A 26,017-nucleotide genomic window follows, 5' to 3' on the forward strand; every position below is an offset into this window, starting at 1 on the left:
ATGACCCCTGCTAGTTCCTTGCTACCCTTCAGCCTATGAGGCAGTTCTGTCCTTCTTAGTACTGAGGGGACTGAATCTCCCTCCTCTACCCTCTTTTTTTTAAGGTTTTTGCAAGGCAATGTGGTTAAGTGACTTGCCCAAGGTCACACAGTCAGGTAATTCTTAAGTGTCTGAGGTCACATTTGAACTCAGATCCTCCTGACTTCAGGGCTGGTACTCTATCCACTGCACCACCTAGCTGCCCCTCTCTACCCTCTTTTGAAGGCTCTTCTTCTACAGGCACCTTTGTGTTTGCCTGCTCTTCCATGCTGCATCTCTGAACTTCCTGGGATCTTTTCCTAGGGGAGTACAACTGGTTTAAATCTCCTGTCCTGAGGTAAAGTGTTTTAAGGGAAGAAAATGGATCCAGATGGGAAAATGCTTTGCTGCAGGAATGGAGATTGGTTAGCCTGGGAAAGAGAAGGCTGGAGGCAAGTGGGGATTTGGGAGAGGGAGTAGCACTTAATAACAGGCAAAAAGTATATGAAAGGAATGTGGTACAGATGGTGATCAGCAGCTGTTCTCTAATTTTATTGGGGACAGAGAAAAGGAAGCAGGGTTTAACTTGTAGTTGCATAGATTCAGGATAGATTTTAGCTAGGTGTGGCAAACTGTGCCACCTCCTTTTCTGGAGGACAAGCCAACTGTGCAGTTTTGACCCAAGGTGGAATGATGGACTAGATAGCTAGTTATATGCTTGAAGGAGTAGAGGGAGTGAGGATGGGGAGTAAGGATAAGCAGTCTGGAGGCTACCATGAAACTCCCTGTATCCTCAATTAAATAGGTGTCTTGTCTCCTCTGATTCCTAAGTGAAATGTGGTTAGCTAGAGCAAGTGACTTGGCATGGTATAGCCCTCGACTCCCAGCACCTCACTCAGAAGTTATCAGATATAAATTTAGAGCTTTAAGAGTCCTTGGAAGTCACCTGATCCAATCCCTTCATTTTACTGGTTAAGGAAATTAAGGCTCATTTAGTTAAAAATCATTAGGCTTCCTAAGTCAGGATTCTATCCACTATACCAAACTGCCTCCCAAGTGAAACACCTTCCAGCTAAGCTGTCACAAGGAATGGGTGGGACAACCAGACCTTTCTCCTGGGGTGGATGAGGATAAGTTCTTCAGCAGCATAGAAACAACTGAATTTAATACCTCAGGAAAAAATGATTAGTTTTCCTCCTTCTGGTTAAGCTAGTTCCTTGATGGGCTGGCACTGCTCTACTCCTGTCTCCTTGTCCCCCCCCCCCCCCCCGGAGGCCTCCTTTCTTTGCAATATCTCCTTTCTCCTTTCCCTCCTTCCCATAACTGAACTGCAGCAGCAATTCTAGGGACTTACCTCATCATCCTTTGCTAGTTATAGTTCTGCTGTCCAAGGTGGCCCTCTTAGTTGGTGGTCTCTTATGGGGTTATTCTAGGATCTTGGTAGAGCCAAAACAACATTGTACATTTGCCAAGGAAAGTAGTATGAGACAGTCACCTGTTTCTCTTCATCTAAGGGGCACAGAGTAGCAGACCACAGACCACCTGATTTCTTCTCTCTCTCTCTCTCTCTCTCTCTCTCTCTGTTCTGATGCAGTCAATCTGTTGCAGTGGGGATGGGGAACATAAATAAGCTGGTCACCCCTCAGGACCCTTGAAGGTCTGGGCACAAGAAAGAAGTAAAAGAGAAGGGTTCCTTTGTCCTAACTTCCCCCAATGTCCCATTCCCTTCCTTGTCTCCTGCTTCCTTGATGGTAAATGCATAGAATACGGAATTTCTCCTTTCAATTAGTTGGCCTTCCATTGATCTGGGCTTCATTCTAGTATTAAACTACTTTATGACTTTCAAGTCTACAACTATCCATTCTCATAATCTTTCTTGATGGGGTGTTTTTAATGGATATTCAGATAGATAGGTGGGGAGGGGGTAGGATAACTCCCATTCCTAATAACATATACATTTTAGCCAGGACCATCTGGAGAACATACCTTAGGTGAGTAATTTTAACGATGGGCATTGAATGACATCCCAGGAGGGTGAAAAGGAGATTATTGGGGCAGAAGGGCATTAAGTACTATGTCACAGGAGCAGAGGCATAGGACTGGACTCATGGCCAAGATGTTCTGGGCTCAGCTTTACCTAGCTTGCTAACTATTATTAAATTTTCAGTACAGGCATTTACTCCTTAGAAGTTGCCAGTCCCTACAAATTTGGGCTTGATTGTCTCTGCTGAAGAAGGTATTAATAATGCAAATTAAAAACTTCAAGGTGTTTACACTTTTTTCTTCCTCTTCCCCACCCTAAATGTTAAATGTTAAACATTTACTCTTACATGCCTTATTGCTCTATAAACATTGTTTGAGCCCAGCTGGAGGACAATGGAAGACTTATGGAATAAAGTCATCACCAGATTAGAGGCCTGGTGATTATATGTTAATAATAATAATAATTATTATATTATTATTATAATGATGATAACTTATTTGTATAGCTCTTTAAGATTTGCAAAGTATTTTACATCCCTTATCTCATTTAAGCCTCACCACACCCCAGACCTGTAGGACCGCAAAAGTTCATATCTGAGATGAAAGTTTAGGGACATTTGGGAGAAAAATAAGGTTAGTTTTAGAAGTTGGTATTTCCACCTTAGCCTCCCAGTAGAGGTAACCACCTCTATAGGTTGCCTTCCATTTAGCAATGGGAACATAGATAAGTGAGTGGTATGGATTAATGGATAGGGTAAGACATGGAAGGAAAGAAGTTTCTAGGATAATCTATCTAAAAACTTCAGGAACAGAGTGACCTTTTTCTCATTTAAGTGTTCAGCTGGACCCCACTTTAATTAAAATAGTTCTATAAAAATCTAAGACTTTAGATTTTTTTAAATTTAGGAGAAAAAAAATTGGAGTGATTCAAATGATCAAAAAAGTTTTTCTACAGAGTAACTTTTTTTCCAAAAACAATGTCTCCCTAGGTCCTAAAGATAGTATTTTATTTATACATATCATTTTTGGAGGTGGTTATGAATACTTTTATTATTTTTTATTGCTATAACTTCTTAATGATTCAGTCCTACCTCCAGCACATTTATCAGCACATTTATCCCTTCTACAAGGAAGAATAGCTAAATAAGACAGATCTAAACACTGGGCATGTCTGAAAAATCTATATTTTATTCATCACCTTTAGGCTATCACCTCTTCGCTAAAGGGCAGTAGGAACAGTTCATTGTCAGTCCTCTCAAATCACACACACAAATCACACAATTACATGCAACTTTTCAGGCATACATTTCATTGGAATAAAGTGAGGTCAATCTTTATTTACTAAGATTAAACCCTACCTCTTTTGGGGGTTCCCATAGACAAGTATGGGAACTTTCCTAGTGCTTTCAGCCTGCAACTCCAGCACCCAGGGAAATAAGACTTTCCTATGGCTTCTCTTCCCTTTCTTACCCTCAGGTGATCAAAGGGGGCCTATTTTGGCTCTAAAAAATGTGGGGGCCAGGTCAGTTCTACTTGACTGGAAGCCAATCTGAGTATAAATGGAATGAGTGCTCCTTACTTGACTGATTGACAGCTCTCCTTAGCCACTTGGTAGACTGGGCCCTGCAGGTCTGTTTTAACTGTCCAATATCCTTGGGGACATTTGTTTTTTTGTTTGCAAGGCAATGGGGTTAAGTGGCTTGCCCAGGACCACACAGCTAGGTAATTATTAAGTGTCTGAGACTGGATTTGAACTCAGGTACTCCTGACTCCAGGGCCTGTGCTCTATCCACTGTGCCACCTAGCCACCCTGTGGACATTTGTTCTACTAGAACCCAATTCTATTGTTTTTCTTTTCTTCACTGTACCCAGATGTGTTGGTTTTCATTTTATTCAATACTTACATCATGGGATCATCCATGGATTTAGAGCTACAAGTAACCTCAGAGGCTATTATCTAAACCCCTCATTTAATAAATGAGGAAACTGAGGCTCATAGCATTTAAAACCCAGGGTCACAAGCTAGTAGGAAAGGATGGATTAGTTTCCTTTTGTCTACTCTTTCTGGGCTACTCTTTGCCTACTCTGTACATTCTGCCTACTGTGCTTAGTTGTATATAAAGCATCTAAGTATTGGTCCTGGATAGAATGATGGGTCTGGAAGAAGGACGACCTGACTTTCAATTGGGTCTCAGACACTTTACCAGTTGTATGAAATCACTTAACTTCTGATTGCTTCAGTTTCCATATCTGTAAAATGGGGATAATAAGAGTATCTATTTCCTAGGGTTGTTGTGAGAATAAAGTATTTAAGTATTATAGAAATAATTCTAATTTATTGTCATCATCATTATTTATTATTAATGGTGATGGTGGTAGTAGTAACTGTGATGGTAGTATGGTAGTAGTGGTAGTAGTAGTAGTTGCAGCACCTTTTTTGGTCAATATTTGCTTACTCTACTCAGCTATGTTAGTTCTCTGCCCATAGTATCCAGCTAACCTCACAGAACTGTTCTGAATATAACATTTTATGAACCTTATACAGGCTTATAAATATAAGGTGTTATTTTATTTCCTCTGCCTGCTGCATATAGATATAATGATTTCCTCATTGTCTACTGTGCTTGGCTAGGTTTAATTGGTTTCCCAATAATCTACTGTGTCTGGTTGGGATGTGACCCTTGTTTCTTTTCAGCTATGCGGTACTAAGAGGGTGACCACTCTAGATTAACTTCTCCTCTCTTCAGTCTTAATCCCATTGTTACCTTTATTGCCCCAGTCATAATGTTCACAGGTCAAATTCTCTCCACACAAACATAAATTGAAGTGTTGTAGAAGGGATTGCTGCTTCAAGTAAGGCTCATAAATGACCTTTGGAAAATTCAGCGCTGGAATTCTAGATCATAACCTATAGAATAGAGATCTGGGGGCAGCTAGATGACACAGTGGATAGAGTGCCGGCCCTGGAGTCAAGAGTACCTGAGTTCAAATCCAACTTCAGACACTTAATAATTACCTAACTGTGTGGCCTTGGGCAAGTCACTTCGCCCCATTTGCCTTGCAAAAACCTAAAAATAAAAAAATGGAATAGAGATCTGGTGAGCTCTTGTGGTGTCTTCTACTCTATACTCAGTGAGGTAGAGAATACAAGAGAAGGGGCAAAGGTGTCAAAGTCACAGCTGTAGGTTGCACCCACTTGAACAGCTCCTTAGTGCAGTCTGAACCAGATTAAAATGTAATGGGGAAATGTTCAACAGAATAAATAAAAATGCAATATAACATGGATTATTAATTTGTGGTTTTTTCTAAATCAATATGGGGCTTGTAAAAATCCATTTCTATTTCTATTTGAGTTTGACACTGATGTCCTATAGAATTTTTAAGTGAAGTTTAAGGTGTCTTCTATTTGTGGGGAATAGATTGAGACCCTGAGATCAGCCCAGTTAGTTGATGGTCATTTCTGTCCAGTCCCCAATGCTGACTGCTATCAGAATGTTGAGAATGAAGGGGCTAAAGCTGATCAGGGAGAGGAGCTGAGGCCATAAAAGGAAGAAGATAGTGGGGGAGAAGTTTCCTGAATCTTGTCTAGGTCCTGAGGGAGGATCTACTTGGTCTCATGCCTGAGACACTAATGCCCTGCTATACTTTTTTTTTTCCAGAAGAGGCAGAGGATGTAAGTGAAGCACCTATACGGGACCGTTCTCATATAGAGGAAACCCTGATGCTGCAGGAGGACAAACCAGCTGATGACTTTTCAGGTAAGGAGGGTATGGTTGGAATGAACTTCAAGGAGACGAAAGAGCGTCTAATAATGACTCCTGGGAAGTACATGTATCAAGATTACCTACAAGCAAATGTGATCTGGGGCCACAGCTATAAATTTTGATGAAATTCTCAATAATCAGAAAGATAATTTGGGATTGTATAGCCAGACTTTTTTTCATTAAGCTGGACTCTGAAGGATGAATGCATACTTGAGATAAGCATATTTAGAGAGATGTTTCAGGGAAACAGCATAAGCAAAGCTTATGTGTGCAGCTGAAAATGTACATAGCATATTTTTTTGGAAATTTGTAACAATTTCTATGGTGACACTAGAAGCATCCTCATATAGGTGTCCTCTGTGATTTACCTGCAATTGTTATTCAATCAATCAATCAATCAATAACTAGATTTGGAATATCCATTGAGTGACCTAGCTCTAGAGTCCTTTTGATCTCCAACAAGATATCAGAATCAGAAACATTGCTAATGTCATGGTGGGTTCATTGGACAAGTGCTATGTGATGTCAGAGGGACATGCTCTTTACTGATCAGGAAGCTGGGTTGCCTATTCTATTGATGTAAATTCTACAGCTTTAATTTAGTCTGCTGAGAAGATAAGAAAAATCTCACAAAGAAAGGATTTCAGCAATGTTCTTCAAGATTTGATTTCTTGAATTTTTTAATATGTTAAATAATTCCTCTTTTGAAATCTTCTTTGAAATTTCACTGTGGTATAAGAGATGGAAGGACCAAGATGAGAGTCTCATTCACAATAGAAACATCTTTGGGGAAGGCACAGAAACCCCTGAGTTAAACTGCCCCATTCCTCAAAAGGCCTGTACTGAAGGGTACCCTGGTACCCCACCAAGTAGGCAGGAACTTAATTCAGACTGGGTCTTTCCAACGAAGACTTTAATCCAGAAATCAGGAATTAGAACACACTATTGAGAGGATGTTTAAAAATAGATCTAGGAGACTTTAGAGAAGGTTTGACCTAGAGGCAGAGGGATGGAGTAAATGACTTTCTAGCTTGAAAAATTATGATTCTTTGTGTGGCAGTGTGGTGCTAGATGGGAATTTATTAAGTGTGATGAGTAATATGATTATAATAACTCTGTATCCTCCATCTGTGCAAGGGATGTAGCATTAATAGGTATAGGAGAGGCTACCTGGAAAACCATGGCTGTTGGCAAGATAATTATAATGTGGTCACCCAGAAGATTGGTGTTTTGATTCTACATTGGTATATTAAAGCAGGCTGGAGTCTAACTGACCTTTTCCTTTCTCCTCCTTGGACCCTAGGGGTGATGCAGCGGTTAAGAAAGATCTACCACTCTTCCATCAAACCTCTGGAGCAATCCTACAAATACAATGAACTGAGGCAGCATGAGATTACAGGTAAATCTGATTATGAAAAGTCCTGGGGCAAGGGCCTAGGACTCATGAAGTCATCAGGAAACTGATTTTCTAGCCTTCCTTTGGCATCAAGTCCAAGTAACAAAATTCCCCTTACAGACCTGAGTCCAGGGGAACTCCTTAGAAAGTCCCACCCAGAAAGGAAGATTCAGAGCTTGAAGACCAGAGGCTCTAGCCAGAAGATCTAGAAGTTTTACTTTATTTATCAACCAGGTTGCCAGAAATGGCAACATGTAATCCTGAACTAAAGGCCAGCTTCCTTCTCGCTCTATACATCAGGGGACTGATTTCATGAGATGGCTATACATGCAGAAATTCACTTTTTACCTTCTCTTTTTTTCCTCACTCCTTAATCCCTTCACTCCACTTCATTTTTCCTTGGGGCAGTTTGATCTGCTTCCTTCAGGATAATTCCTGATTAGAATTCGGTTGGGGAAGCCAGGACCAGGGTTTTGATTGGTTGGGGATTCACTTTTTGTACTTTACTTTCCTCTCTCTCTGGTGTGCTTCTACTGCCCCAACATATTCTCTTGCAGACTTTCCTTCCTGGTCCAACTCTCTGGCGTCTCCTCCTTTGATGCTGCTATGACTCTCATGCCCTCTGGTGTAAAAAAGCTGAAACAACAGTATCCCTTGCCCAAATTTCATTCTCCAATGAACAAACGATTCTAATTATAGTCTATCTCAGAAAGTCTAGGAGCCCACAGTTCATGTTCCCTCAGCTATGTCTACAAACAGAAAGGTTTTCTCTATGTGAGCTACTCTAGGGGTAGTGGGAGTTACAGGATCTCTCCTCCAAAAGAAAATTCTTTCTTCTATTCAGCAGAGACAGACATTCCTATGAAGAGTCCCAATAGGTCAATTAATTCCTACTTATTGATAAAATACTATATGCTTGGCATTTATATAGGGAAGCCGTAGACTTGGACTGAGCCCTTAGCTTTGGTGTTTTTGTTCTTCAGTCATTTTCAGTCATGTCCAACTCTTTGTGACCCCATTTGGGGTTTTCCAGACAAAGGTACTGGACTGGTTTGCCATTTCTTTCTCCAACTCGTTTTACAGATGAGAAAACTGAGGCAAAGAGGAAGTAATTTGCCCAGGGTCACATAGTAGGAAGTGTCTGAGGCCAAATTTGAATTCAGGAAAAAAATGCTTTCTTGGCTCAGGCCTGGTATTCCATTCACTCGGCCACCTCAGCTTTGGTAGAAAGCTAGGCGCCACAGTGGATAGAGTCAGGAGGACAGGAGTTTGAATACAGCCTTAGATACTTGACACGTACTAGCTGTGTGACCTTGGGCAAGTCACTTAACCCTGACTGCCTGCCATCAAGCCCATTTCCAGTCGTCCTGAACCATACCTGACCACTGAACCCAAATGGCTCTGGAGGAGAAAGTGAGGCTTAGCACAGCATCCACTCACTCAAATACAATTCATGTGCCTGTCATGGCATCATCTCTCTGATGTCATGGTCTTCTTTGAGAACGAAGGAGAAACATCATCATTAAGTTTAGTAGGTAACTTTTTTCTTTTAGGGTTTTTTTTTCCAAGGCAAAAGGGATTAAGTGGCTTGCCCAAGGCCACACAGCTAGGTAATTATTAAGCGTCTGAGGACGGATTTGAACTCAGGTACTCCTGACTCCAGGGCTGGTGCTCTATACACTGTACCACCTAGCTGTGCCTCAGTAGGTAACTTTTACTAATATCTATATCTATCTCTATCTCTATCTCTATCTCTATCTCTATCTCTATCTCTATCTCTATCTCTATCTCTATACAACTTTACCAATAAGTTTTGTAAGCACCTACTATCTGCAGGAATACGCTTCATTGTGAGAGATGGAAGGGAGTAAGATGGGATTCCCCTTAACAATAGTAAATTATTTTTTTGGGTAGAAACCTTTAGTTAAATTGCTCCATTATCCAAAAGTCCTGGCTGGTTGATCCCATTCTACAAAAGGGAGAGCAGAAGCTCTGGACAGTCTAGGCTTCCTGCAGTGCAGCCCTTAAATCTCCAAAAGTCAGGGTTGATCCATGATGCTGAGTGACCTTTTAAAGACAAGTCTAGGTTGTGTAGTGGATAGAGCACCAGCCCCCAGAGTCAGGAGGACCTGAGTTCATATTTGAACACTTAATAATTGCCTAATTGTGTGACCTTGGGCAAGTCACTTAATCCCATTAGCTTTAAATAAATAAAAAAAATTTTTTAAGAAAAGGACCATATAGCAAGCACACACAAATCCTGAATTGTGTATTACTGATTATTGGAGTATATCCGAGATCCTAGATCCTAGATCTAGAGGGACCTCAGAGCAGATGAAGAAACTGAGGCTTTGGAAAGTTATGGGAATTACATACTAGTCACACAGGTTGCATTGGCAGAGGTAGGGTTTGAACCCAGGTTTTCTGACTGTAGGACCAATGCTCTTTTGTAGAATTTCAGAGGAAGAAGAGAGCAGTAGGAAAGTAGAAAGTCAAGTACCTTTTATTCTGCAGATCAGAAGTCCAATCATAGGGTTTTGAGTTAAAAGGATATCTTGAAGATCATCCTGTCTAATCCTTCATTTCATAGAGGGGGAAAACTGAAGCCAGGTTTTCTGTGAGTAAGACTTTCCTGACTCCTAGATTTATGCAGGAGTGAGCTCTCACTGTCCAAATGACCAGTCTTCAGTGATGTATTGAAGTTTTTCTCTCCTATATTTCTTGGGTCTTTTGCTTCCAAGACAATGGGGTTAAGTGACTTGTCCAAGGTCACATAGCTAGGTAATCATCAAGTGTCTGAAGCTGGATTTGAACTCAGGTCCTCTTAACTCCAGGGCTGGTGCTCTAACTACTGTGCCACTTAGCCTCCCCTCTTATATTTCTTTAATGGAGCAGTTATTCCTCGTAAGAAAACTGGCCTGAAGACCTGCCATATTGAACCTGCCATATTGAATTAGCCCCATGGTTCATCAGTTAACATGACAGGGACTCTAAATGATCTTCATGAGAGAGTGTATTGTTCTTTTTTTTTAGAGCAGTCTTTTTTTTTTGTTTAGGTTTTTGCAAGGCGAATGGGGTTAAGTGGCTTGCCCAAAGGCCACACAGCTAGGTAATTATTAAGTGTCTGAGACCGGATTTGAACCCAGGTACTCCTGACTCCAGGGCCAGTGCTTTATCCACTACGCCACCTAGCCACCCCTAGAGCAGTCTTGAAAGTTAATTAATACTAGTTCATATTTCTTTTTTTTTTTTTTTGGTTCTTATTTCTAAAGTATCTCCCATTATGTAAAGTTCTTTCCTTATGACAACTCTATGAGGTAGAATTAGCTCCATTAACAGATGAAGAAACTGAGAATCTAGGCATCATATAATTTGTTTAAGGTTACATTGTGATGAAGAGTTGGAACTCAAATCTCTTCAAATCTTGGGACCAGATCATCTGACTCCCAGTCTAGAGAGATGTTTCTATAACATCATGTTATCTTACTAAAATTTCCTAATAAATGGCTGTGAACTTCAGTGCAACTGTGATCTTACCAACATGAGCAATATTTTTTCAAGTTTGTTCTCAAGTTTGTTCTCATTTTTGTGTGGCTTTTCCATGTTTTCTTATAGGGGATCTAAGCAATATGTTGGAGGTCTTTCTTTTCTTTTTCTTTCTTTCTTTCTTTCTTCCTCCTTCTTCCTCCTCCTCCTCCTTCTTTGGATACCATTGTAGTATTCAGGCTATCTGTTATTCCTCATTCTTTTTTTTTTTTTTTTTTTTAGATTTTTCAAAGCAATGGGGTTAAGTGGCTTGCCCAAGGCCACACCGCTAGGTAATTATTAAGTGTCTGAGGTCAGATTTGAACCCAGGTACTCCTGACTCCAAGGCCGGTGCTCTATCCACTACACCACCTAGCTGCCCCTTGTTATTCCTCATTCTTGTTACATAACTGATTTATCTCCTTTTCCAATGATAACTTTCCTGAATAATCCCTCCCATCCCTCAGGTTATCACTGGAAATCTGTTACTGCCTATTTACATAATCATCCATCTTTCCATTGCTTTTTGGGTTCACAGTTTTTATTCTTTGCAGATTGTGATCTTCCAAGATTTCTTAGGAGCACACTGATATTAGACAATATAATCATCTTAATGTTTCAAGTGTTTTTGTCAAGAAGCAGCTTGGGATCTTTGAAAGCACTATGCAATTTCTCAAATTCATTTATCTGCTCTTTTCTTTCTTTTCAATTCTGGACTTAAGTTTATTTACAATATCTACTCTAAGTAAGTACAGTGCTTTGTTCCTTTTGTATTTTCTTAACGAAGTGTTAACTCCTTGTCTTGAGTCCTGGGTATTTCATGGTCCAGATCAAATATGTCCAGAAATTATCTATACTAGAGATAATATATTTTTGAAAATATTGAGAAAATTTTCTTTAAAATTTTTTTTGGGGGGGCAGCTAGGTGGCGTAGTGGATAGAGCACCGGCCATGGAGTCAGGAGTACCTAAGTTCAAATCCAGCCTCAGACACTTAATAATTACCTAGCTGTGTGGCTTCGGGCAAGCCACTTAACCCCATTACCTTGCAAAAAAATGATTTTTCTTTTTTATCTTTTTTAAATTTGACAGACATTAAAAGTACACATTTTCAAATACAAGGAAGAACAAAAAAGAACAACTTGACAAATCTCTATTATATACAGCTTAGGTTTTTAAAAAGTACATATGAAATTTAACATGATAGTTATAACATTATCCCTTATGAACTTCCATCTGTGCTTTTTGGTGTATTTTATTTTTATTTTTTTATTTTTAGATTTTTTGCAAGGCAGTGGGGTTATGTGGCTTGCCCGAGGCCACACAGTTGGTAATTATTAAGTGTCTGAGGCTGGATTTGAACTTAGGTACTCCTGACTCCATGGCCGGTGCTCTATCCACTACACCACCTAGCCACCCCTTTTCAGTGTATTTTAAAACATTTTCACTGAGGTTCTTTTCTTCTTTTTCTGGCATTATCCATACTACCCCTTATAAGCCCTCCCTTGCTTGTAACCAAATAACCATAATCAATATCTGAAAAATGCATGTTTCATTCTGTATTTCTAGTTAATCACTTTTCTGCCAAGAGTTAGGAAGGTTCTTAAGTCTTCTGGAATTGTGTTTGCCTTGGTCACTGATCTAAAAGTCTTTTAAAGTTGTTTTCCTTTACAGCATTTTAACCGTATAAGCTGTTCTGGTTCTGTTCATTCTGAGTCAGTTCATATAATTCTTCCCAGGTTTCTCTGAAACTGTCTCTTTTATTTTCTTACACTTCAATAAGATTTCATTATATTCACATATACCACAATTTATTCAGTCATTTCTCAATTGATGGTCACCTCTATGATTTCTAGTTTTTTGCTGAAAATAAAAGTGATGCTATTAATGTTTTATAATATGAATCCTAGTACTGAAGAATCATTTTATAAACTATATCAAAGAGGTGGAGAAACTAAAAGGTTGGGGAAACAATTACTGATTAGATCACAACAGCAAAAAAAAGGTTAAGGAAATACCAACAACTGCCAACCCACATACCTTCTTTCTCATTTCAGAGTCTTTATGAGATTTCTCCATACATTTATTAAAGGCAAATATGAGAAAGGAACAGTCAATCTTTCCCATCTGATTCTACTGTTAACATTTTGCTGTCTAAAGTCCATATATCTTTTTTTCTTTTGTAATATAATTTAACAAACACTAGAAGGAGCTGTGGGTATCAACCAAATTGATTATTCCTTTTGGTAAATATTTCAAAGATCTTTTCCTCATCATCCCTTAGCTCTGCTCTCAAATGGGTGGTGCCTTTATTGGCATCTTCTGTCCAATATCTAGGGATGTGAATTTGTGGTTCCGCCAATCCAAACACTTGGTTGTATTTGCCCCATTTACAACACTTCCACTGCATATGTGTCTCAATAATTCATTTTTCCTAAAATTAGTAATTAAAAAAATTTTAATATCTTTTATTCTTATATGACAGTTGTTTACAGATGTACCCAACTCCACTCCCATACCATATTGAACCCTTCTTTGCAACAAAGCTAAACAATTAAGCAAAAATAATTGACACAGATCCAGCTGACAACATATGCAACATCCTGCCCCAGTAATACAGGTATTTCTGCCAGAGGAGACAGGTCTGTTTTATGATCTGTTCTCCAGGAAGATCATTAATTTATAGGGCACTTAATGGATTAGATAAAAGGTAATAAAAGTAAAAGCTTTGTTGCATATAAATTGAACTGTAAATTCCATTTGATCCCCTGACCTAACCCCTCCCAAAGGCAGGAACTCTTTAGGAGCTGAAGTCTACCTCTCTTATCTCTCTACTCAGGGATGATAGCTAATTTGGCAGTTTAGTTTTTGATTACCCCCACTTGGGGGCAAGGCAAAGGTCATTAGTTCACAAATAGAGATATACTAATCCATTCAGAAACATGTGGAGCCTCTGGTGCCCCCATCCCATGCAAATGCTAGGTCAAGGGGTAAGATGAGACTTGGTTTGACTTCTGGGATCCTTGAACTTTACACTCCCTTTCTTGACTTGAATAGTCAAGAATAGTCTCCCTGTATCTTTGTCCTTTCACTGCCAAAGGTAATGGTCCATTGGATTCCTCCATAGGGCCCTGGCCTCTGCAATCAGACTTTTCTCAAACAATATATATAATGGGGGACAGTAGTAGTTATGGTGTGCTCTATGACCATGTCCCTCCTCCTTCATCTCTTTAAAAGAGTCCATACCCTGGGGATGTGCCCTCATGTTTTGCAAATCTATCACCTAGAATCCCTAGCTTTTGTTTCCTTAAATCTAGAATTTTACATCTAGGTGGAAACCTTTGTTACAAAAGATTCTATTAAAAATGTGTTGCTTCTGCAGTGGAAAGCATTTATTGTTAGTTCACTTTAATTTTTAATTTCTGGAATTCATCTAATTACAGATGGGGAGATCACTTCCAAACCAATGGTACTTTTCCTGGGACCGTGGAGTGTTGGCAAATCTACCATGATAAATTATCTCCTTGGGCTGGAAGATACTCGTTACCAGCTTTACACAGGTAACTGGCAACTTGTCTTATTGTTAGTACTTTGTTAATACTTTGAAAATTTATATTTTTTTAAAATTGAAAATTTCTTAAATAACTACTATATACAATATTGTGTTAGGCCCTGAGTATTACTGGGATGTATTTAGCATGGTAGAGGTAGAAAAGTTGACTCTGCAAGGGTTATTTATTTGTATAACCAACTTGATTCCTGGAGTCCCAAAGGAGGCTGCGTCTACTTTTTAGCCAATCTAAACATGGCAGCCTTGTAGAGATTCTTAGAAAAGAACTGGAAGAAAGAATTCATCTGACCTTCTAACAGTACTGTGAATTAAACAGTAACAGTAAAATGCCAAGGCTCTGCCATGACAAAAGAACCATTGGCATTACTATTTTGAATTGACATTTTAATATATAGATATCTGACTTAATGGTCCAGTTGGCCAGAAGTGTTATTGTTCCCCAGATGGAGCTCTGGGAGGCATGCAGTCTGTTCTAGCTATGAAGGAGTGATGAGAGAAAGATGATTTTCCAGATCTGGTATTTTCTTTATGAAAATATATAGTAAGTTATGCCAGTGGGTTGTGAAATACCACCATAGTTATTAAGAGATTCATAAATTTAGTGACCTGATGAACTGATATGCTTTAGCTCTTTCCTGATATATGAAATAGTTCGTTATGTAAGCTAAAGTGGCCAGTGTTGCAGTGGGGTATGTGATGTAAAATAAAAAAATACTCAGTTTTAGACATTCAATAGATTTAACACCTGAATTGCACCCATAACCCTACTGCCCTTAAGAGTTTTATATGGTGAACACAAGCAGCTACAAGAAAAAGACAAAGTTTTGGGAAATCAAGTCCAGCTCTACAAATAATCACCTTTCTGAGACCTACTGCATTTTGACTTTCTGAGTTAGATTCCCTGACCCTGATCTCTGCTCTGGCAAACTGTCTCCTGAACTCCTGCCTCAGACCTTTGAGTCTTGATGTTCTAAAACTTTCTTTCCACCAACACTTACCCCCCTCCCAATACCACTCTGGCCTAGTTTTGGGGTTTATGGTAACTCTTCTCCCAATTCAGATTCTACCTCCTTGACTTTAGTCAAGAATTGCCTTTTGGGGAGGCTAGGTATTACAGTGGATAGAGAGCACTGGCCCTGGATTCAGGAGTACCTGAGTTCAAGATCTGAACTCAGACACTTAATAATTACCTAGCTGTGTGGCCTTGGGCAAGTCACTTAACCCCATTTGCCTTGCCCCCTTTTCCTTAAGAAGGTCAATCAGGAAACTAATGTGAATAGATAAAGTGAGAGTCAAGGATCCAGGGTTAGAGTGGGGACAAGCAGAATGTGGAAAACAAGAATAAATATGAGGGACAGACATTATAGCAGTAGAAATTGCAGGCTAGAGATTCATCAAATAAAGGACAAATTTTTAATGAAAAATATGACCTTGGAATGTCTCCGGTAGTCATTTCCATGCATACACAGACCATAATGCCTGCTATCACTTTTCTCTTTGTGTCACAGGTGCTGAGCCCACCACTTCTGAGTTCACAGTCCTCATGCATGGTCCTAAGCTGAAAACCATTGAGGGCATCGTCATGGCTGCTGACAGTGCTCGCTCCTTCTCACCCCTTGAAAAGTTTGGCCAGAACTTCCTGGAGAAGCTGATTGGCATTGAGGTCCCTCACAAGCTTTTGGAGAGGGTCACTTTTGTGGACACACCGGGCATCATTGAAAACCGCAAGCAGCAAGAACGAGGTAATTTGGGGCCAGGGTTATAGGGAGAGGGAGAGTAGAATATTACATCAAAGTATTACAGATGACTAGCAGAAAGGGACCCTGGGAGGAGAGTCATCTAGTTCAACACCTTCATTTTACAGATAAGGAAAGTGAGACCCAGAAAGGTCACCAGACTTGCCAAGGGTTAGATGAAGATAGTCTTCCCAACTCCAAGTTCTCATCATTAACCTAGACTACAGAGGGAGTGAGACTGTTCCTGTACTTTAGGGCTAAATTGTTTCCAAGTCAAACTATTCTTGACCATGGCGGGTGCTGATCTGGTATAAGGTGTGCTCTAGAGATCCATTCTGGGGTTGCTAATTTTGACCTGGAGTAGTAAATGGGATGTCAAGATTCTAAGAGTCCTGGAAGCAGACCACAGTTCCCTACATAAATTCACTTATAGGATCATAGATTTAGAGATGGAAGAGACCTTAGATGTTATCTAGTATAACTTTCATTTTAAAGATGCAGAAATTGAAACCAAAAGAGGTCAAGTGACTTATTCATGGTCATATAGCTAGAAAATGTTAGAATTTAGATTCTTCCTAACTCCAAGGTCAGTACTCTATCCACTATTAATGGCCTTTGTCTGACCAGGAATTGGAATTGAAGGGATTACTAAAGACTAGATACTCTACACCTTTCTTATCCCTACCTTTTTTTCCCAATGCGTTTGTCTAGATACAAAGATGTATTTATTCCCAGAATTAAACTGACGTTTTTAGTAGAGTTGGAACTCAGAAGGCTGGTCAAACCCTAGACTGGTGGCATGGAAGTTCTCTGTAGCACCATCACATTCATGGACCACAGGCAGATGTGAGATGAATTCTTGAATCTGGAACTTGTGGGGATGAGTGATTAGGTGATGCACTTTACACTTCAAAGTGTAACTCACCTATTCAGGTGATGTAAGGATGCCATTGTACAGGTGAAAGGATAAAGCCATCTCCTTTTAGGTCCTCTTTTTCAGGTCCCCAGCTCCTATCTTCCACATCAAAGTCATTGTCCCTGTTCTTTCTACCCTACTGCATATTCAAAAGCCAGAAAGATATTTGCTTAAAAATAATATTCACCTTCCAATAAATATATTTAATTTGTCAACCTAGAGCCTAGAGGGACAATTGAATGGAAGCTTGGACACATTTAACTCAGGAGACGTAGGCATTTAGTCAATGTTAGAAGAGGTTCTTCTGGGCCTCACCTACTAGAGGGCAAAAATTGATGGAATGAAAAAAGAGCTAGAGACTTGAATTTAGGTTGTTGCAAATTGGTTTAGAAGCTTGGGGGATGCTACATGCTGTCCTTTCTATACATCAGTATAATGGGAAGTTCAAGTTATTGAAGAGGATGCTAACTTAACATCACCTTTTTGCTTCCTTGTTCCAAAGGTTACCCATTCAATGATGTGTGCCAGTGGTTCATTGATAGAGCTGATCTCATCTTTGTCGTCTTTGACCCAACCAAACTAGATGTGGGTCTGGAGCTGGAGACACTCTTTCGCCAACTAAAAGGCCGTGAATCCCAAATAAGAATAATATTGAATAAAGCTGATAATCTGGCTACCCAGATGCTCATGCGGGTTTATGGTGCCCTCTTTTGGAGCTTGGCCCCTCTTATTAATGTCACAGAACCCCCAAGAGTTTATGTCAGCTCCTTTTGGCCCCAGGACTATAAGCCTGACACCCACCGGGAGCTCTTCCTCAAAGAAGAAATCTCCCTTTTGGAAGATCTGAACCAGGTGATTGAGAACAGGATGGAGAATAAAATTGCCTTCATCCGTCAGCATGCCATTCGGGTCCGCATTCATGCTCTCTTGGTTGACCGCTATTTGCAGACCTACAAAGACAAAATGACCTTCTTTAGTGATGGAGAATTGGTTTTCAAGGACATTGTGGAGGATCCAGATAAATTCTACATTTTCAAGACCATTCTGGCAAAGACCAATGTCAGCAAGTTTGACCTCCCCAATCGTGAGGCCTATAAGGACTTCTTTGGCATCAATCCTATCTCCAGTTTCAAGCTTCTCTCTCAGCAGTGCTCCTACATGGGAGGATGCTTTCTGGAGAAGATTGAACGGGCCATCACCCATGAGCTTCCCAGTCTCTTGGGAAGCATTGGGTTGGGGAAGAATCCAGGTGCTCTCAATTGCGACAAAACAGGATGTGGTGAAACCCCAAAGAACCGCTATCGGAAACCTTAGTGCTGTGGAGTTTAACTGGTTCTTGTGTTTCTATTGGTGAATGAGCTTGTGTCTTATGTGTATGAGAAGCCCCGGTTTATTAACCCTTTGAGCCAAGCTGGCAAGAGCTATTGTACAATGGAGGGCTTGGAGTTAATGGAGGCCAATTGTGGGGGAATGTGCAAGGGCCTAGTAAAGAGAATGGAAACTGTGAATTATAGACATTTTTGTATTTGTTATTTCAATTAGGAGGCCTCAATTTCCCTGTGAGCAAAAGCAGAAAAATATAAAGTAGGGTATAGTTGCTTTCCCTTGGCACTGAAATTGGAAGATCAGAGGACAGTTTGCATACACTGAAAAAAAAAAAGTTGGGATTCAAATACAATAGAGGTAATTAAGATCCCCTTTCCTGAAAAACTGGGGAGAGAATGAGGGTAGGACCTAGAGAAGGGGATCCATGACCAGAAACCTTCTCTCCAAGCCCACTCCAGGTCATGGCTCTAAGGTCAAATACTAGTTTTATTTTTTTCTATCCTGACCTTTTCACCATCAGTCTTACAATTCAGAAGGAATATCATCCTTTTTCTGGCATCATGAAGTATAGATACCTGGTGACCAACTTTTGTGTTGGCTTTGGGCAGGAGGAGGACATTCAAGGTCTGACCCCTTAAAGAGTTTGAATACAACAATTGATTCCATGTACAAACCCAACTTCAGAACCTGTTATCTTCTTCCTTTGGACCCTTCATTCAAAGATTCTTTGGGTACCTCATGAGGGAATAGGAGCTTCTCAGGATAGCTGAGGATTAGATTATCCCTTCCTCAGGGACAAATTGTTTCTCAATATAGCCCACCATTCAGGTCCATTGTGAAGCCAGTTTTTCTATCATGCTATCATGAATAAGCTTTCAGTGTATGCAAATAGTTTACTTCATGCCATTCTTGGATTACCATTCAAGCAAAGGCATGAGTAAAGCTCAGAGGGTTAATAGATTTGCAGTGTCCTGTCTATTGCATGTTTTGGAAGGGACAGCTAATTGAGGCCCATAGGTCTCCAAGAGAATGGTCATGCTCTTTCTCCATTAAGTATTTATCTCTCGCAATTTCTGGAGGAGACAAACTCCATGCTTTTGGGGGAAGAGTAATGTCTTCTGTGTGGTAGTTTTTTTGTCTTTCTTTTTTGTCCTGCCCTCCACACCCCCTGATGTACCAACATCCCAAATTAGGAATGATTTCCTTTGACTTAGAAAGCACTCAAAGTCAGAACCAATACCAACTCTTCATTCATCTCAATAGCAGCTTCATGCTGATGTCCAGTTACAACCAGCATATGACATGTGGGAAAGCCATGGGCTATGGATAGAAATGTGTGTATAAATCTCTGTGTGCATGTGTGTGTGTGATGATGGACATCATTATATAGTAGAAGATGTAAAGACAGATATTTTTTGTTGAGAAAATATTGCCTGGTTGATTGGCCCCAAGGATATCAAGGGGCTGAGGTAGAGAGGAGGGCCAGCTCTCAGAGCAAAATGAAGAAGCCCTTAGGTGAGATAATAGGGTGGTAAGAGATGTATGGAAATGCTGGGGACCTGTCATGTGGACCATCCTGCGAAATCAATGGGCCAGCCCTGATACTGGGGCAGATAATGGGGTTTTCCCTGCCTCCAAGCTAGAGTTCACCTACACCAGAGGGAAGAGAAGGGGGAAAAAAATGCTACCCTGGGCCAGAAAGGGAAGGCAGAGAAGGTGAGACAATGAAAGCAATGGGGTACAATAGTTCTGGAGCCAGATGAACTGGGTTTTATCTTTCCTCAGATACTGACCACCTGATGACCTTGGTTAAGTGATTTAACTTCCCTGGGTCTGGAAAATTAGGATGTTGGAGTGAATGGCCTCTGAGGTCCCTTTTAGTTCTAGATCTGAGATCTGAGAGAACAGACAAGTGGTCTGGTTGGGAGAATAACCACCATGGGAGTGGCCCATTCTCCAAGGGGTATCTCAATAGTGGCTATTGCTTTTGGCTTTTTCCAGGGTTGGGATGTGGATCTGGAAATAGTAGCTTGTAAAGGAGGTTGAAACTATTCCAAAGAAAATAACAAATTTCTGAAATCTCTAGGAACTTGGTTCTACACAATTCCCCAGTAACCATCTGGTCAATCTAGCTGGAGGCGATAGCCTTAGGGTTGGAATTGAGGAAAGAGACTGTGGGAGAAGGGAAGGGAAAATGCCTGCCAGAGGGCAGATCAGAAGGGAGGTCCCTGCTCAGCCCAAAATGCATACAACCAAAAAAATAGCCAGGCCAACATCTAGGGCCATCTAGAGGGTCTGCTGTGAAAGGACAAATGGTGACTCAAAACAAAGAATTTGGAGTTTGCCCTAAATCTTCTCATTTTTTCTCTATTACCTCCTTCTTCAAGGAACCCTTTTCCTCTCTATCTTATATTTACAGGAAACTTCCCAGTGTAACAGTTTTATTCATAATGAAAGTTGAGACAAAAAAAAATGGCAGAACGGTCAAGGCCTTGTTATAGATGTGGATGTCACTTTTGCTCTTTTTTTTGGTAGAATAAGGCTAATAAATTCTTACACTATTTATACTTCCAAGGGCTACATGATCAATGTGTTCTTTTATGTTTTTCTCCCTGCTCCACCTCTTATCTTTTATTTTTCCCTTATTTCACTCTTTCCTGTTCTTTTTCTCCTTCCTGCTGTGTTTATAGTCTGTCTCTCTCCAACAAGCCATTTAATCAGCCACTACATATTTATGGAATACTTATTGGATACTTGGTACTCTGCTAGACACTGGGGAGTGGTAGGAGACTGGGCTTTAAATGAAGTTTTAACCCTTCTTTGGGTGTGGGTATATAGAGAAATACATATGGTACTTCTAATATCCAACTTCTGTTCAAATCTTGCCCTTCTGCAATGCTCATTCAATTAAATTTCATATAACACATTTTTATTAAGTAGATACTAGGCATAAAACACCTCTTCCTCTCTATCTCATGGGTTATTGATGGGACACAGAATCACACATTTCTTAGATTATCCACAAAAATTAATTTAGCTGTTTCATTCAATATATGATTTTTGTTTAAAGACCAGCCAGTTGACATGCTACTAGAGGAATTGAACCAAAAGGAAGAATAAGAAGGTGACTCCTTTGAAGGGGATTTTATAAAAAGACAATGATTAGGATGAAAAGGTGTGGAGAGGCTATGATTTGCAACCAGCATTCTTCACATAGATGAAGTGTGGGGAAGATATAACTAGGTGCTGCTCTGCTGATTACACTGAGGAAAAAAGCTTTAATTGGGTGCTTGGCACCAGGATGGCTATTAATTTCCTTTTGAAAAAGTTGGTGTTGTGTGTTTACTCTAAATTTTTGAGTTGTTTAACTAGAAATATCAATGGATAGACCCAGCTCTCAGTAGAATTGTGAATTTGGCAGTTTAGAAAACATTTTCCCTCCTCCCCCATTCCACCTTCTCCCCTCTTGCCTATTATGTATGAAATTCTTTTGGCTTTGCTTTCTGCTAGCTAATTTTTACCAGAGTGTTAGCTGATATTTTTTAGGTGTTCCACTACTTTGGGACATTTGCATTCTAGGAGCTTGAAAAAGCCTTCCAGACCAAAAGGAATTAATTTTTAATGCTGGAATTTCAGGCACTGTGACAGGTTGGGGAAGAAACTACTGGGAAGAGAATCTGCCCCAAATACCTCAAATCATATCCATTAGGCAGTCACCTACTCTTCCAATACCTAAAGATAAATCCTTCTAGTGGTAACTGTTTGCAATTGAGTTAGAAGTTTCTGCTTGTGGTAGTAACATGCAAGGACATCATTTCCTATTGAGTGCCTCAGAAGGTAACTATCCTAAGCCATACAATGAAGAGTTTGGCTTAACTAGTGTACTTAATTTTTTAAAGAATTAGCTGTTGATCCACAGTCCTAAATTACTTTGTTGTTGGTGTTTGGACTAGAATCCCATTTTGCTCCATCCCAAGAGAGACACTCAGAAAGCTGTAGAGGAAAAATTATTGGATTTGAAATTAAAGAACCTGAGTTCATATTCTGACTCTTCAACATGCTCTTTGTTATGTTGGGCAAGTCATTTTACCTCTAGGGGACAGTTTCTTCATCTATAAAATGAGGGGGGTGGATTAGACAATCTCTAATTCAGCTTGAAATCCTATGATCCATGATGGACTGGGGTAAAGTCATAGTATTTTACAGATATTGTGTATGACAGCCACTCCAATAAAATTACTTATTTGGCAAATCCACTTGTGTCATGTGTCTGTCTTTCAACATTAAAAAATGCATGTAATATATGTGGAATGATTCAGAGTTATTGGAAAGATCTCTGCTCATCTCCTCCTTCCCTCCCACCTCCTCCAACCTGATACCTTCCATATTATTCCCTGAAAGAAATTGAAACTAAGTGACATGCCTAAAAGTCACATCCCAATTTTGAGGAAGAACTGAGATGAAGACCCAGATTTCCTCATTCCCAGGTAATAGCTCATTCTATTGCATAAGCTACCTCTGTTTTAACCTACAATGCTATTCTGCTAGTTTTTAATCAAGAGTCTTTTTTTTTTTGTTAAATCCTCTTAGGAAAGAATTCCCTATGAGGGAATTTTAGACCCTAACATGAGAATACTTTGATAGGAGAACACTGAAGTGATGGTAGGGAGGTTAGAAGACCAGTGAAATGGAACTAGAACAGCAAAAGGATATCAGGAGCCTCAGATGAGTTTCCTCAAAGCTTCCCAATTTTCCTTGGTGTTGCAGGTGAGAAGGCTACATCCAGACTACTGTAACTTAGGAACTCAGGAAAATTGCATTTTGTGAATTTTTTTGGTTCTTGTAGGAGCCATACCCTAAGCCTAAGGGAGGAAAGCAAATAACCCAATAGCATTATTGCAACCGAAGTTCATCAAGTGATTTAAAATTTGAAAAATTCTCTATATGCCTTATATCATTTGATCCTCACAAACCACTATGACATAGAAGTATTACAACCCCCGTTTTACATTTGAGGAAAACAGTGATTTGCCCATGACCAATAAGCATCCAAGCCAGAAAGTCAACCCAGGTCTTCTTAATTCCAGGACCCACACATATGAACAATACATTGCCTTCATTAATTGACTGTTTTCTCAGGGAATGGATCAGTCTAAATTTCATTCTGCCCCTTCCAGTTTTGCTCTTCCCACATGCCTAGGAATGATTCTCACACTAACTTGGCAAAGTTAATACCACTCTTTTGACTTACAGCAGTTCTTTCTATTCTATTCTACCAAGTAACACAGTCTTTTCATAAAAGGAGGCAGGAAATATGTTGGATGAGATTCTAGGGAGCCCTGGATTTGTATTGTGAGGGTCTGCTGAATTTTGTATATGTATATGTATATATACATATATATATATATATATATATATATATATATATATAATTATATATATATATATATATATATGTGTGTGTGTATATATATATTTTCTTTTTGCTAGGCAATGGGGTTAAGTGGCTTGCTCAAGGCCACACAGCTAGGTATTTATTAAGTGTCTGAGGCTGGATTTGAACTCAGGTACTCCTGACTCCAGGGCCGGTGCTCTATTCACTGTGCCACCTAGCCAGCCAAGATCTGCTGAATTTTGGCAGTTACTTACTAACTCTGAGACATTGGTTATACTTACCTTCTCTAGGTCTTAGTTTCTTCAGCCTGTTGGACTCAGTGTCTTTGGAATTTCTCAATTCTAAAATCCATAAACAATGAAGTTTGATGTCAATTATATTAACTATCCCAAGCTGTGCCAGACATGGCCATTTTGTGAATAACTACAGTTTCATGAGCAACATCAACAACTACTCTCACTTCCCTGAAGCTTATCCTTCTTATACCAAGGTGGGGAATGAGGAACAACCTTTAGCAAGGTAGGGAATATGGAACAACCTTCCTCCTCTCTTTCAATAGTAAACAAAGAAGCTGGAAAATATATTCTCCAAAGTGGAAAGAATAAAATCTGATTGAATCCTATTCTTAGCCAGAGAAAGTGCTAGTCAGGTACAGATAAAGGGATGAAATGGGGATATGCATGTATGAAGCTAGGTATGCATTATGAATGATTACATGTATGTCAATGGAAGGGAATATTTTATATATATGTATATAGATTTTTAAGATTTTATTTATTTTGAGTTTTACGATTTCCCCCCCAATCTTCCTTCCCTCCCCCCTCCCCACAGAAGGCAGTCTGTTAGTCTTTACAATGTTTCCATGGTATACATTGATCTTAGTTGAATGTGATGAAAGAGAAATCATATCCTTCTATTCGCTTATGCTTTAAGGGAGAGTTCATCCCATTCACATTCAAAGTTATAATTAGTAACTCTTTATTGCCCTCCATGCTATCTTCCTTCTGTTTGTATTCCCCCCCCCCTTTTTCCCTTTATCCATATTTCCCAGTATTTTGCTTCTGGATACCACTACCTTCAGTGTGTTTGCCCTCCTATGTCAACTGTCCCCTCCCCTTTCTTTCCCCTTTCACTTTTCCCCTTCTTCCCTCCCTTCCTTCTGTTAGTTCCCCTTTTTTCTCCCCCTTCCTATCTCCTCCCTCCCCTTTTTCCCTTTTAATACTTGAAAGGCAAGATAAATTTCTTAGCTGAGTGTTTATGTAAGTTAACTTTAAGCCAACTCTGATGAAAGGAAGATTCAGGTGGTTCTCAGTTTCTCCCTTCTTCCCCTCTATTACAATAGGTCTTTTGTACCTCTTAATGTAATGAGATTTACTCCATTTAGTCTCCTCTCTCTTCCCGTCTCCTTACTGTCCCCCCATTTAAGGAGGTGTTGTTTTAAATCATTTTATCTGAGTCACAGAAAAGTCATGAGTGTCCATCACTTCTGGCTAAGTATATTCTCTCTAATAGAGTTAAAATTCTTAAGAGTTATGAAAACCTTTCTCTGAAGTGGGTTTCCCATAGCCCCATAGCTCCCATAGCCAGTTTCATCTTATTGGATAGCAGTTTTTTTTCCTTCATCCCCCTCTTTTTTTTTTTTAACCTTTTCATGTGTCTCTTGAGCCTCTTGTTTGATGTCCAAATTTTCTATTAAGTTCTGGTCTTTTCATCAAGAAATGTTGGAAGTCTCCCATTTCATTAAATGTCCATCTTTTCCCCTGGAAGAGAAAGCTCAAAGAAGCTTTGCTTGGTAGTGGATTCTTGGCTGCATTCCAAGTTCCCTTGCTCTTCGGAATATCTCATTTCAGGACCTTCAATCCCTTAATGTTGATACAGCCAGGTCCTGTGTAATCCTTACTGTGACTCCTTGGTATCTAAATTGTTTCTTTCTGGCTGCTTGTAGGATTTTTATCTGTTCTGGAATTTGTTCACAACATTCCTTGGCATTTTCATTTTAGGATCTCTTTCCAGAGGGGTTCAATGTATTCTTTCAATAACAATTTTGTCCTCTGGTTCCATGATATCAAGGCAGTTTTCCATCACTAAATCCTGTAATATTAAGTACAGACTTTTTTTTCTCTTCAGTGTTTTCAGGAAGACCTATAATTCTCAGGTTATCCCTTCTTGATTAGCTCTTGAGGCCAGTGGTTTTGCTGATGAGGTATTTTACATTTTCTTTTCTTTTTTCTTTTTCTTTTTTTTGGTTTTCTTTAACAGGCTCTTGCTGTCTCATGAAGTCATTAGTTTCCACAGACTCCATTTTTTTTTTAAAGAAGAATTTTCTTCATTTACCTTTTGCAACTTCTTTTCCAACTGGTCAGTTCTATTTCTGAAAGGGTTTTCCAT

At 39.6% G+C, this 26,017-nt stretch overlaps 1 protein-coding gene across 3 annotated transcripts in view; it reads left to right on the forward strand.

Moving 5' to 3' along the window:
• Positions 1-22,507, forward strand: part of SRL (sarcalumenin) — a 67,558-nt gene extending 45,051 nt beyond the window's left edge. For 2 of the 3 annotated variants that reach the window (XM_074196853.1, XM_074196854.1), the window contains exons 3-7: positions 5,661-5,759; positions 7,069-7,164; positions 14,129-14,245; positions 15,765-15,998; positions 17,411-22,507. In XM_074196853.1, coding sequence (XP_074052954.1) covers positions 5,661-5,759; positions 7,069-7,164; positions 14,129-14,245; positions 15,765-15,998; positions 17,411-18,222 — 1,358 coding nt within the window. In that variant the 3' untranslated portion in view covers positions 18,223-22,507. The remainder of the gene's footprint in view (positions 1-5,660; positions 5,760-7,068; positions 7,165-14,128; positions 14,246-15,764; positions 15,999-17,410) is intronic. The other variant, XM_074196855.1, reaches the window with a different exon arrangement.
• Positions 22,508-26,017: the final 3,510 nt, after the last annotated feature.

The sequence above is a fragment of the Macrotis lagotis genome, chromosome 8 (assembly GCF_037893015.1).
Source record: "Macrotis lagotis isolate mMagLag1 chromosome 8, bilby.v1.9.chrom.fasta, whole genome shotgun sequence".
NCBI lineage: Eukaryota > Metazoa > Chordata > Mammalia > Peramelemorphia > Peramelidae > Macrotis > Macrotis lagotis.